This window comes from Polypterus senegalus, chromosome 14 (genome assembly GCF_016835505.1).
Source record: "Polypterus senegalus isolate Bchr_013 chromosome 14, ASM1683550v1, whole genome shotgun sequence".
Taxonomy (NCBI): Eukaryota; Metazoa; Chordata; class Cladistia; order Polypteriformes; family Polypteridae; genus Polypterus; species Polypterus senegalus.
This window is the reverse complement of record NC_053167.1, coordinates 99,368,479-99,383,307: the sequence shown is the minus strand read 5'-3', so window position 1 is coordinate 99,383,307 and position 14,829 is coordinate 99,368,479. Positions and strand designations below refer to the sequence as shown.

The following is a 14,829-nucleotide window of genomic DNA, read 5'->3' as shown; positions in this document are numbered from 1 at the left end:
TACATGCAACACAGGGCACGAAGCAGGAACCAATCCTGGGCAGGGTGCCAGCCCACCGCAGGACACACACAAACACACCCACACACCAAGCACACACTAGGGCCAATTTAGAATCGCCATTCCACCTAACCGGCATGTCTTTGGACTGTGGGAGGAAACCGGAGCGCCCGAAGGAAACCCACACAGACACGGGGTAGAACATGCAAACTCCACGCAGGGAGGACCCGGGAAACTAACCCAGGTCTCCTAACTGCGAGGCAGCAGCTCTACCACTGCGCCACCGTGCCACCCACCAGAGCCCTAGAATATAAATTAATGTTACTGTAAACCATCACGAGCACCATGGAAATTATAAACAAAAAATATAAACGTACATTTTTTAACATTCTACAAAAAAACAGAACAAATGAACAAATGAAACAACATACAATCAATTACGGACCTCGCTCCGCGTACCAAGGGGTGCAGCAATTCTAAAGGTCACCATTTCAGAGATAGCGTTTGTCCTCCGTTACTTCCTCATAGTTTCTTCACACTCCCGGTATTGTATGTTGTTATGCCCCCTACATGTGGAACGATTTTGCGGTCATTATTAACTTCTCAAGTACACCTTCCTACTAGCATGTTGGATACTCTTTTGCACTCAATACAGCATGAATTCTTTGAGCTCTTTACTCAACAAGGTTTCAAAAATGCAGCACAACAATACTAAATCATATTGCCTCCAGCATGTCAGACATATGCTCTAGACTGGATTATGGTGAGTCTGCTGATTCCATTTCATACCAAAGATGCTTGATTGGATTGAGATCAACTAAGTGAGGAGGCTATTGTATTAAGCCTAATTAACAGACATGTATCTGGAGTCATTGCAAAAGTTTGTTAGCTTTTGTTGCATGAAAGATTATCTTGCTGAAAATGCCCTTTCCCAGATGGGTACACTACTTCCATGAATCTATGTGCATGTCTGTGTTTCAACACATTCCAAGAAATCCAATATGCCCAGTGAAATCCCACATTTTAAAGAGCTCATATCAGTTTGCACCATTGACAAGCAACTAGATGGGTTCATGGACATATGGTGTTTTCACCATACCCTCACTGTGACTCAACAAAAATGCATCAGATTCATCAGACCACACTTAGGTTTTCCAATGTGAGAGTGTTCAGTGTTTGTATTCCTTAGGCCATTGCAACCTCATCTTCAACAATTTTGGTGACAGTAGTGGAAGTTGTCAATAACACAACTTTGACATAACTTTGCTATGTTACAGGTTTTCATTGGTCTCTTTTAGCACCAGCTTTGTATTGCATTCCAATCATGAATCACCAAATATACAGGGATTCGGTTCCTAAACCACTCAGGCCAGTAGATCTGATTCCCACAACAAGACAAGCTCAAAGCATCTTAAGCTGATAGTTTTGTCAACCCTTCCCTTAATTAAATGGTTCATACACATGAATCTGTTGATGTGTGCCTACCTTATTTAAATATCGTTATCTGTATATTTCTTGTTGCCTCTAATTATTTTTGAATGACGGTTGTATTTAATGAACTTGCCACTAAGTCTACTATATTGTGTGGCTATGAGGTACTTTAATACCTGGAAAATATTACATGTTAAAAGGATAATGTTTTGAAAAGGTAAGCCAGGATTGTGCAGCAGGTCTGAACCAAAATATAATATGGGACAGTACATTTTAGTTTATTTAAAATATTCATAGATTTATTTTATCTTTGGTGTACTTAGTTTATCAGAACTTAATTATTGTATTAAGGCTCATAAGAATTATTTACAGTGTGTCAATTAACTGTAAGGCTCAAAATGTTTCTTTGAATGATATCTGGCTTTTCCTTGATTGGCATGGAAACCTTGATTGTTTCTGTAACTAACTGGTTTGCATTAATCTCTGTGCCTGGTCATTTATTGTCAATTAGTTCATGCTTTTGAGAGGTGTCATGTGTGCATTTTAATCCATCTAAATTAAATATGATAGCTGTAAATAAATGTGTCAGTTCAAGTTACTGTCAAGTGGTGAGTGATTACAGTTACTTAAATGCCAGCATATTTAGATTATGTGTTTATTATAATGGTAAACAGAATTTTAGTCTGTTTATTTGAAATGCTTTATGCGGGGAATCAAAATTCTCAAATACTGAACCATTTTTTCAGTATATCTTTCTTAACTGCCATAAAAGCAATGTTCTACTACTTTTATGCCTCTATACCAATAACATTTATTTAGTTTACTTTTTTTATTTGAACTGACCATCATGAATCTCCACTATGTGATTACAGTTTACCTAAAATATTTATATTTAGCTTTATGCAGTATTACAAATTTTCATATTAAGGACAAAATGGGAAAAACACAAAATGATGAATATTTTTAAGTATAAATTATTTTGATATCCAATAGCTATAGCTATAACAGAAAACATAGAAAGTTGCAACTTACTTGTCCTAGCTGTGTGGTGGACCTACATATTTGGGACCCTCAAGCTTGAACTGTTATTGGGGGCCCCTTCGCAACAAGGCCTAGGTAATCACTGTTGTCTTCTTCAGTGGGGTTGTTCCATGACAGCTTACTACAGTTTTTTTTTTTTTTACTAGCTGATTACCCAGTGGCTTCGCTCACTGAGTGCAAGGGAAAAAAATAAAATGTAGTATATAAATTATTAAACAGTAAAACATTAACATGTAAGAAGTAAAGATACATTGAGCAGTACTGGAGTGCTTTTGGGTAAAGTACATTTTAAAGGAGCTATAACACAACAGGTAATAGCACAACAGCAGCTTAAATGTATTTGGATCATCTCGGTAGCAGATACCTTGACCGCTGTGGTATAGAAATTACATTTTCTATGCGATCCTGCAAATTTCTGCCTGACAACCTTGCACTATGTGCCTGTGATTTAAAAGAAAAACTATTCTGAGAAATGTGAACGCCGCTCTTCCGTGTTTAACGGGCAGAAGGTCCAAACAATTCCCAAGTCCAAAACTTAACATGAAGAGGTCAGTACATCTTCTTAGATGTAAACCCTCCATCTTCTTAAAATATTTAATCACAAAAGCAACCTTGAATGTTGCAGGGTTTTAGTGACCTGAACTCACCTTAAGGGAGAGTAAGTAGTCAATTTACAAAGAGAGTTTTGGTTTGATGGCGCTGATTACGCTCATTCAAAAAGATTTCCACTCTCCCAGGAGCCGAGGGGGACTTGAAGTGTCACAAACAGTGCGAGAAGAGAGGATGCCGCCCAAAACTGCAAAGCTCTCGTCCCAGCAGAGCAGCCCGACATTCCAGTGTCCACTTTGTTCTGAAGGTGGTGATGTCTTCACATTGTTTACAGCTCGCCACAGTTAAAAAGTAGAAAGACGCAAAGCTGTTTTCCTCATCTCTTCTACTATCAAGTATTGCCAATTAAAAAAAAGTTATAATGTGGCAGTTTCCACGACAGTCACGTGGACAAATAAATAAAACTTCTGTCAGAACGTGCCTGGTGGCAGTTGGCTCAGTGCTGGAGTCCAGAGAGGAGGGCTGGGAGAGGGTGACACGGGGCGCACTTCTATGGAATAGATTGACGTGTTTGTGTTTACTTCTTTTCAATATCAGTAAAATAACTCTCATACAAATAATAACAATTCGTAAAGACGATATTAAAATGGCATCCACAAACGAAGTGATTAGTTCCTGTATTATAATATATTCTGTGGTCATACATAATTTTTGTTTCGCATGGTCATACGTAATTTCCGTTTCAAACGTGAAAAGAATTTTATATATATAGATTTAAGCATTCCATATAGGGGTTTTAAAAACCCCTCTCATAGAGCAAACACCCAAAATGTTTAAGCAAAGTGGACTATAGTCACTTCTGGGGCCCCTCCAGGATTAAGGATCCTGAAGCTTAAACTTCATTAGTAACAAAATGTATTTATATAGCACATTTTCATACAAACAGTAGCTCAAAGTCGTGTAGATCCACTCCGATAATCATACTGATTAATTTACAGTTTGGCAGAATAAGTTATTGGTTGGTTCAAAAATACAATGTTTATTAAAATGAATCTAGAAGTTTCAAGTTTAATTTCAAAGAATACAGCATAACTAGGATTTATTTATTTACTTTGCTCTTTTATTATTACATTAATTATGTAATACATTGTTCTGAGAGTATTGGTTATTAGGTTTTTTTATATATCATGCTATTCAATGAATATTTTACAAATATATAGCTTTGCATAGCTTTTCTCCTTATATGAGGCCAATTCAGTATCTTCAGTGACTTCAACATGCATGTGAAAGATAGAAGGATATCTGTGATAGCCAGAGAAAAATTCTCCCAGGTAAAAAGAACATGCAAACTTCACACAGACAATGACTAGGCCAGAATTCCAACCCATTCTTCTGTAGCTGTACTACTGTTCTGCATTAACCAATAATATAAAAGAGTAAATAATGATGCCCCAAATTCTTCTGCAAATGGGCTTCAAGCTAACCCTAAGCAGAAGCCTTTTGTTAAATTTTTGACATTTCATTAAGTCCTTGAGTGTTTATGCTTGCCTAGAAGACACCTCAGTGTGTAGCTATATTTGCATTACACAAATGAGTTTCTCACCACATTTTTCTGCATATAGAATACCATTTACTGCCATCTCAGAATCACTTATGATGCCATTTTTATACTGCAGTTAATGCAGATTTGTTTAATAGGTTATTCCTCACCACCAGGCAATCCCTGGCAACACACAGTAGTCAAATCCAAGCTCACCATAGTGCAGACTGGTAAGGGCTTGTAATGTTCTCTGTGGGATCATTTGTAGTTCAAAGCCCCAAACAATTTCCTGTGGCTAGACTGACCTAGAAATTGTATGAGTTTGTTTTCTCAATGTTTTCAAATGACAGATGTTCCCACTGTCTCCACTGTACTTTGACACTGTTAGCCTGATAACATAAAGCAAGAAATATGAGGTAACAAGCGCTGCTAAATATCATCCCCAGTTACTTTCAAAATTCCTGCCATCATTTATTAAAATGGCATCATGGTGTCCCTTTTGGTTCTAGCTAGTTGTAATTGCAGTTCAATCCATTACTCTGTGGGATGATCATTTTAGCATGCTGTACAGATATAGTTAGCTAATTAATATTCTTTACTAAGCAACAAGCTACTGTAGTCAATATCATCTTGCTAGGGTTCACCCTAATCATTTTTCTCACACTTTCTTACTTCAGCATTTGTGAAAATGCTTACCTCGTTATTTATCTCATGTTGTGTGTTGTTATTTATAGAAACATTTACAAGATACACCAGTTCAGGCTATTCTTGCTTCCATTGTCTCTGATACTACTAAAGAGGAGTGTGTATTTTCTTATCCATATTTCATGTCATATGCTCATCATTTGACAAAGATGAAATGCATTTCTATGTGACATAAGTTTATCATGTTGCCTCTGTCAATTTCAAATATGCATGCTGTATATTTTCTTTCATCCCAAAATATCTCTGAAGAGAATTTTACGTTGTTACAAACACTATTTTTATCATTTCAGTGATATCAGATTGCCATTGGTGTGCAGTCCTGTAGTAGGCTTTTGTAGATGGCGCATTCAGATTCTAAACAGTAGGCATTATACTTGTGTGTTGTTGCTTGAAATTGAAAATACATATTGCATGCAAAATGGGAAACCAACCTGAACCTTTCTTAGCTGAAGCTTTACTTACTAATGGAAAAAATAGAACTGAGGTACTGTATTTAGGGTAAGTCGAAATATAAAAATAGAACCATCAACTTAATGGTTTATTTTCCAAATCCTTAGCTACTAGGTTAAAGTTCAAGCAGGCCCGCACCTAGGAAATTCTGGGCACCAGGCAGCTGACAGAGTTCGGGCCCCTTTCGTGTTTCAAATATGTGCGTATATTTTAAAACGCCACTTAAAGGGCGGGCCCCTATCTAGCTCAGGCCCCTGACAAGTGTCATGGTTGTCCCCCCCAGGTGCGGGCCTGGTTCAAGGATATAGGGGAGAAATATGCATTGATTGTTGATAGTCCTTTGATGATCTGACTGCTCACAACTGGTATGTCCCTCTTAAACCTGGGTCTGTTGATAGTCATGACCAGGATGAGCCTGGCAATGATGAGTCACAACAACTGAACAGGTGAAAACATGCAAATAGTGCTTTTATTTACAATACAATAAAGTGTCCAAATTGCAGTGCAAAACATCTTTTAAATAAATGAATAAACAGTGTCACTGATGGAGGTTAAAATCCATTAAATGATTAAATCAAAATGAGGTTAACATCCACAGGTCAAAACATAGCCTGGACCTTCTCTTTTGAAACAATCATAAGCCTCCTTTCAAATTGACATCTCTGCTCACCCTTCTGGATCTTTTCAGCCAGAGGAGAAGTCCTTTGACAGGCGCAGTCAATCCCCCACCTGGCTGATGTCCTTGCTGTCCATCAGCATCTGTTGGGACCCCACAAAGCCTGGTCCTTTGTTTCTCCTCCATCCCTCAGCCTCTGTGAGAGACCCCTTGTAGTAATTGGTCATTCTTGCTCCTTGGGTGCTCAGCAGGAGTGACCCTGCCCTTAGAGCACAGTCTGCTGGCTCGTCTCATTCCCTGACTGCCTTTCTCCATCCCATACTGCACTAGCTCTGTCATGATCCTGACACTTCCTACTGTTTAACCACCACTTTTTCTTTCTGGCTCTTTTTTTAATTTTCAGTCCTGTTCAAGCTCCATTTTATACACCATGTGGGTGCAGGTGCTTAACCTGTCAACATATGGAATTCCAACGGAGAGCAGCAGAGCTGACCATGTCTGCATGCAACAAGTAATCATATCACCTTCCTAATGAACATCCCACAGCAAAGCCCTCTTCCACCCACAAGCCTGAGTACACTGTTTTACTTACTTGTGCTGCCACGATTCCCTGTCACACCACATAGCAATTTTTATTTTAAACTAGATCCTATGTAAATGTTTTTGGATAGTAGCAAATACACTTTTGAAGTATAAAGTAGTTTAATAATATTTCTTAAGTAAGGTATTTAAAAGGATAGCAAGATGTGTTTCTTAACAAATATTGTAGTAATTTTAAAACTCTAAAGAGATATTTTGCTGGATTAAAATGGTTTTACAATTTCAGGTGTTCAAGGTTTGTATTAAGAGAATTAATTGTAGCTCACTGCTTCAGCAGTTTTAATGTATACTGTATATTTAAATGAGATTTAATTTATTGCTAAAAAGATAGACTGATTATGAGCAGTTTCGTTTATGTTCCTTCAGATTATGATTGGAGAAGGCATTCTGTTCTGCTGTCTGTCAAAAAGAAGAAATGGGATTGGATCAGAAGCCAACATCAATGCAGGAGGCTGCAACTTCAACTCCTTCCTCAGACGGGCTGTCAGATTTATAGGTAAGAGATACATTTTCACTTTGAAAAAATTATGGCACAAGATCCTTCCAATATCTTCTGAAATCATGTTTTTTGACATTTTAGTTAACCAAGCAAGTATTATTTCAAATTTTTATGGTGCATGTTTTGAATTCATTGGTATTTTGTACATTACAGAAAATTGTTTATATGTATTAAAACTATTAGTTTTATTGTATATATCATCTTAAAGGATAAACACTATCACAAACAACTTTAAATTGAGTATAAAAATACTGCAACTTTCTTAAGATGCATATTCAGCTTGTGCAGAAGTAACACATACCTGTTTAATTTAGTTCATAAGGCAAAATTTAGTGACAAAACCAAATTCACAATTTGTCCTTATAATTTCTTTCACTTAGAGAAAACAACTGTCAAATCAAGAGATCTCCAGTAATAACCAAAAAAGGAAATACAATACACCCCCAAAATTCATGGGGGTTACACTCCTAGAGCACCCGCGAATTGTGAAAAACTGCGAATTTTGAATGTGATTTAAAAAATGCCTATTTTTATAGGTTAAGCCCTAAATATTCCTCCAAAACACTTTAATTTAATTTCAAACTCAGCTTAATACATTACCTAAAAAAAGTGTGTAAAGGGAACCTGTATACTGTACTGCTGTGTCTCCCGCAGTGCTAGAATGTAAAATACCGATGTCACTGCTATATGTCCTGTAGTTCATGCAAGTGTGTTTTCATTGCCAGAAGCCTTAGAAGGTGCAGGGCGTTTCAATGGCATCTTGGGGCTTTAACCCTTAAACTGACACATACTTGGGGTTAATGCATCCCTGGACGCCAAATATTTTTTTGCTGCACTTTAAGTAAACGGCACAATTCACAAAGAAAAAGTGAAATTTTAAAAGAACACATTTTTTTCCCATGCAAAGAGCATCGCAATTACTGCAGCACTGATCATTTTACACACTGCTAATGAACTGTAAAAACTATTTAAAAAACTACTGGAACAATATGTACAAAGTGCAACTGACGCCATGAAAGAAATTAAGTAAATCACTGAGCCAAATGCGCTTGAACGAGCAGCACGCAAACACACAGAGGTAAACACTGACACTGTCTCAATCCCAGAGACAGGGAGGCTGCAGTGTGTCACGCTTGGGTCACAGAATTGCACAGAAACACAGGAGATTGTAGAGACAGGAACTTTATTCAAACACTTCAAACAAACAAACATGTCTGTTTCAGAAGTAAAATGAGCTCAGTATGCAGTTAGTTATCGATTAAAGAACAGACAAACATCATAGGGGAGCACAACCCCCAACAGGAGCAGAGGATGTCTGGGGGAGGAGAGAGAAACAAAGCAATCAGCCAAAAAGGACAGGTGCTGTTCAGGCTTTTAAGTCAGCTTCTGCGTGCTCGCAAATGGCCCTGGGAAATGACTATAGCTGGTTGTGGCGGTTTAAGGGTTAAGAGGAACAAAACTGAAAACACAAGAACACTCAGCTGGAGATGTATCACAGTCAATCAGCAGCAAGGAGAAATGCTGTAGCGGTCCGGTGCCGCTAAGATTCACACCGTCGGTTTATTTATTTTTATGACCTGCTCACAAATAGAGACAAAAACAAAGCAATCCAGTAATCAAACAGCAAATAAAGAATGTAATGAAAACAAATGAAATAAATTAAAACAGCGATACCACCCCGTTCCCCTTACAGCGATTACACATTAAATATAACAAAGCACCAACAAAACACACACAGTAAATCATGAAAAACGGCAATCGATGAAATGTAATGATTAAAATAGTCCAGAGATCTGCATGTTGAATGGGAATGTAAAGATAGTCCTACCGCTAGTACCTGAAGTGGTGAAGACAGGTTCAGGAGCGCTTCTTTCTTTGCATAATGGCCATGAATCCACTTACAGTCCTCATGTACACAGGAAGACGGCAGACAATGCAGACACCAAACACGAAACGATCCAGGACAAAACGAATAAGTTCGGGTAACCCAACAGAAGGCAGGCAGAGAGACAGGAACTTGAAACACAAATTACAAAAACTTTTTTTTGCTTTTCGTTACCGGCCCCCTTTGTAAAAGCTGAGCTGACATCCTTTGACCACAATAGCCCCAGCACCCTCAGCAGAAGACCAATCAGAGCCACTGCAAGAACTGCTGGGTCACAGTTTCAAATTCTATTGGCTACTTTTACCATCCCAAGCCACTTTTCCGCTACAGTTGCTTTCTGTTCTCTCTACATTACAGTTTTACCACGAAAAAAACATAAAACTGCGGAGGATATTTTGCGGTTTCCGCAAATAATTATTAGACAGGTTCTAAGGAAAAATTTGTGAATGACTAAGGCCGCGAACTCTAAACCGTGTCTTTGCATGGGTCTACTGTAAAGCAAAGAGGCTCATATGTATACATAAATATATTTATGATGAAAGAACAGACCAGAAAAATAGTTACCGGAAAACAAGAAACAACAGTAAAGCATTAAAAAACAGGTTACAAAAAGTCTATAGTGTATTGTCTATTGTCTATTATAAACCTATTGAATTAGAGATCCAAGTGCAAAAACAGAAACTCATTATTCCACAACATAACCTGGCTGAAACTTCATAGAAAGATAATCTTGATGGAACACCCTACAACCATTGTACAAGATTAATTCAATCCAGAATATGGGAAGGACAGTGAAGGTAAATTGAACACTTCTGGAAAAAACTATGACAAATAATCCAGAATAACTTCACCTTGAATGTGCTATGATAAGCAGTTTTAGTTCATATTCTGGCAAGTGATTTCAAAGCTCTAGAAATGCAGTGCTTCAAATTTCTACTTTGATTTAGGATTGTGATATAGGGTGTCATGTATAAACGGTGTGTAATCACAAAAAAAGCTGTGTACGCCCATTTCTACGATCTCTTCAAGATGTATAAAAATTAATCTTGGCATAAAGCCATGCACATTTTTACAGCAGCCTCACACCATGCGTACTCACATTTCTGCACGGTTCTGCAAACTGGTGGAACCCAGTGTCAAAGCAGTGCTACTGTTTCTATTGTCTTCTTTTTTAGATTCATGTCCAAGACATGTACTGTATCAAATGCACCGAAACTAATTTCATTTCGTTTACAAATTTAAGGCACTTGATTGTAACCATTCTGTAATAATGTAATGGTGCATGAAATGGCCAAACTATACTAAAGACCATAGTTGCTTTAGTGTTGTTACTCTTAGTGCACCACTGAGAGTATTTTAACCTGTTTATTGTATTTGTGTGTGGTATCACAACTGCACAGGTTGTGTTGAGAGTGCAGAGGATTACAGCTTACAGCAGTGGATATAGCTTCCAGCCCTGAAGGACATTTATAGCACACGCTGCCTCAGGAAAGCTACTAGCATCTACATGAATTCCACTCTCCCGTGCCACAGTCTATTTGAACTCTTTTCATCCGGAAAACACTTCAGAGCCTTTCCTGCACAGACAGTTTTATCCCAAGAGCTATAAATGCACTCAAATTAGTCTGTTAAATGCTCCTGGTAGAACTGTTTGTACTTAAAATTACAATTACCTCACTGTAAACTTGCACTACAACTGTAATATTGCATAGCCTGAGCCACTTTATGAAACAGTTGCACTATCTGTATTATATGTACATGTATGTTGTACCAATGGTTTCATATTGTACATTTTTAATTGTTTTTTATCATATTATTATTATTATTATTACTACCAAATTCCCGCGCTTCGCAGCGGGGAAGTAGTGTGTTAAAGAAGTTATGAAAAAGAAAAGGAAACATTTTAAAAATAATGTAACATGATTGTCAATGTAATTGTTTTGTCACTGTTATGAGTGTTGCTGTCATATATATATATACACACACACATATATAAACATATATACATATACATATAAACATATCTACATATACACATATCTATATATATACATATACACATCTACTGTACATATATATATATACATATATACACATATCAACATATATATACACATACATATACATACATACACACATATATATATACAGTATACATATCCACATATATATATATACTGTATATATATACATATCTACAAACATACATACATAAACATACATACATACATACATATATATCTACATATATATATACTGTATATAGCAAAATCCCTGCGTATACCACGTTGTCAGTTCAGCAGTCCGGTTGTAATATGACCAAGCTGTGCACTGAGATTACTTTTGAGAATGCAACGTCTAGTTTTGTCCAGGAGGAAAGCAATGTTGCCTCAAATCAATGGCAACCTTTTGTGGGGTGTGTCCCTGAGACTTATTAATTGTCATCGCGAAGCAGAGCCTTACTGGAAATTGGAGGCATTTGAATTGAAGTGGGAGATCAGAGGATATAATGGTGATGCAAGGAATACATTGAGCGTGTGGCGCTCTGCTGTTTTTTTGTGTAGCTGCCTTCACACAGCTTCTCCACTGCTTTATAAACGATTGCCATATAAGGCCGTCGTTTCTCCTTGCTTCGCAGTTCTGTACTGTTTTATTGTTTGTTTATTACGATTCTTATAGCTATTGTGTAGCTATTCGAGACTTACTGTACTGTTCACGTACCCATTTCCTTTATTTAATACGCGGCTTGTACGCTATTTTTTGTTCGTTTATCACGATTAGAGATATTTATTGATTCCCTTCTTTAGGTGACTGCCTGCTCATATAAGGCGCTCCGCTGGCTTTTTGTGAAGCAGCCTTTACACAGCTTCTCCGCTGTTTTATCAATGAACGACATATAAAGCCATCCTCTTTCCTTACTTTGCCAAGAAAGCTGCCTTTTTATTTAATCCACGGGTTCTCTGCTGTTTTATTGTTCGTTTATTACGATTATTATAGTTCTCTTTATATATCACGTTGTCAGTTCAGCAATCTGGTTGTAATATTACGAAGCTGCGCGAGCTCACTCTTGAGAATGCAACGTATAGTTGTCCAGGAGAAAAGCAATCTTGCCTGAAATCAATGGCAACCTTTTGTTGGGTCAGTCCCTGAGACTTCTTACTTCTCATCGCGAAGCAGAGCCTTACTGGAAATTGGAGGCATCTGAATTGAAATGGGAGATCAGAGGGTGTAACGGGGATGCGAGGAACACATTGAGTGTGGAGAAACTCTAGAGACAGCGTGTGTATTAACTTGTGGATTTTTCTGTGAGTATTTGGTGGCAGCATGACGAAGTTGCTTCCGCAAGACTGCGTTAGCTGTGGAGCTCAGCTCGGACCATATTCTTTTCCCACGTTGTCAATTGTGTAATGCGTTTTTTGAACAGGTTTGATGCATGGAAGTGATCACTCGTACTGCGGTCAGTCAGTTCACGTGAGCTGCTCTGTTGTGTGATGTTGCGATGTCCACGGCTTTATTTAATGTTAGCTAAGACCTGGCACTTAAAAGAGTCTCGCTACAGCAATTTTAACTCCGTTACAATGTGATCCAAATCTCGTTTATACCTCGCGTCTTCTCATTAAACTTGTATCTGGGGAATAAAGTATTCGCCGTTTTTCTTCACCGCTTTGGGAGCTCTTCCTTCTTTTCCATGTACTGCGGTCACAGTCAGTTAACGTGATTACGTGGGAGGCGTGATGATGTCACACGCAGCTCCACCCCCACGTCCATCAAGCTAACGTCCATTACAGTATATGGAGAAAAATAGGTTTTACTTTTTTCAAAATGTAAGTAAGCTGTAAGGAATGAGCCTGCCAAATTTCAGCTTTCTACCTACACGGGAAGTTGGAGAATTAGTGATGAGTGAGTCAGTCAGTGAGTGAGTCAGTGAGGGCTTTGCCTTTTATTAGTATAGATTATAGGAAAATTAGCTTATACAGGAGTTGCATATTAAAGCTTATTGTACCAGACAATGACAATAAAGGAATTTAATAGAAGAGAGCATGTATTTACAGTTGATTATGACTGGCTTCTAATTCGATTTAGATTTCCATGAGCTAGCCTCATGGAGCTGGGCGCTGTTAGAATACTAGGATTTATACTTGATATCATTTTTATGATGTAATACATTAAAGTATGTATATTACATTTTACATATAAATTGTTAACTTCATGTTAACATCGCAACTGATGCAACCCTAGATGGATGGATGGATGGATGGATGGATGGGTGGAATAATTAAACATGTATAACAAAGATTTTTCAATGTTCTTTAAATGTTTTGAAGAATCAGCATTCTAAGCTTGCAGCTGGTTTTTCATTTATGTGTAGCTATTGGTTATGTGGAGAAAGAAAACAAACGAACATGAATTGGGGGTTGGTACATTTGACAGGCACAGTATCCCTGCAATAAATTATTCTATCCGCATCACAGCAGGCATCATGTGGCAGAAACAATCCCTGGACAGGGCGCCAGTTCATCACTGCTGCTGCATGACTGTGCCCCCACATTTTTAATACATGCTTTAAAGCATTTCTTAATTAAAACGATATCAAGTAAACATTTTAGTATTCTAAAATGTTCTGAGAGAGATAATATCATGAATGTAATGTATTCTGTGTGGTGATCACTGCCTGCTTGCCCCTGTTGGTGTAAGAGGAAGCCCATTTAAGAAGCATGTAGCAATTAACAACTGGGTCAGGTAACACATAGAATACAAAGCATTTAACATGCTATTTTACGATTAGATTTGAGAAACTCTAGTAAACTAAACAGATTTTAAGATGAAGTTTATGATGTATTACTTTAATAACAAAATAAACTATGAGATTAAAGTGGAATTTTCAAGATTAAAGACAACATTTTGACTTTAACCTTGACAAAGACCTTTTTTTCTTGACTGTGTCCCTATTTTTTTATTTTCTTCTTTGTGCCCCTAATATGTTTCCATATGACACTTAGACACTCACCTTTTCATGTTGACTTTTTTGAAATTCTTCTTTTTTATACATGCTTTCACCATTGTCTTTTAACAAAACAGTTAATGGAAGGGGCTATTTATATTGATTTGCGTATTCAAATATACAGAATTCTGCAAAGAGTCAAGGTAGGGCTGTAGGCGCATGCATGTGCATTAAAATTCACGTTGATTGGGATTTATAAATTCGGAAGTGTTTGGAGCTTTGCTCACACACAATTTTGTGCATCTGAATTTTCTTGTGTGTACACACATTTCAATTTTTATTATTTTGCTATGTTTTTAATGACTTCTACTCACTGCATTATGCATGAAGCCCATAGTCTTTATATGTGAGAGTTTTGACTGACAGCTTAATCTTCTGGTCCCTTATTCAAAAAATCCAACTTGTGACAAATCAGAATGATGCATCCAGTATTTATTTCAGGATGATAATTCATGTGTCATTAGGGCTTTCAGATATTCTAAACAAAATTTAAAAATGCATTAAACCTTACAAT

At 37.4% G+C, this 14,829-nt stretch overlaps 1 protein-coding gene across 2 annotated transcripts in view; it reads left to right on the top strand.

Moving 5' to 3' along the window:
• LOC120514937 (2-lysophosphatidate phosphatase PLPPR4-like) overlaps positions 1–14,829 on the top strand; it is a 201,362-nt gene that overhangs the window by 96,806 nt on the left and 89,727 nt on the right. For both annotated transcript variants that reach the window (XM_039735594.1, XM_039735595.1), the window contains exon 3: positions 7,296–7,425. In XM_039735594.1, the coding sequence (XP_039591528.1) occupies positions 7,296–7,425 (130 nt within the window). The remainder of the gene's footprint in view (positions 1–7,295; positions 7,426–14,829) is intronic.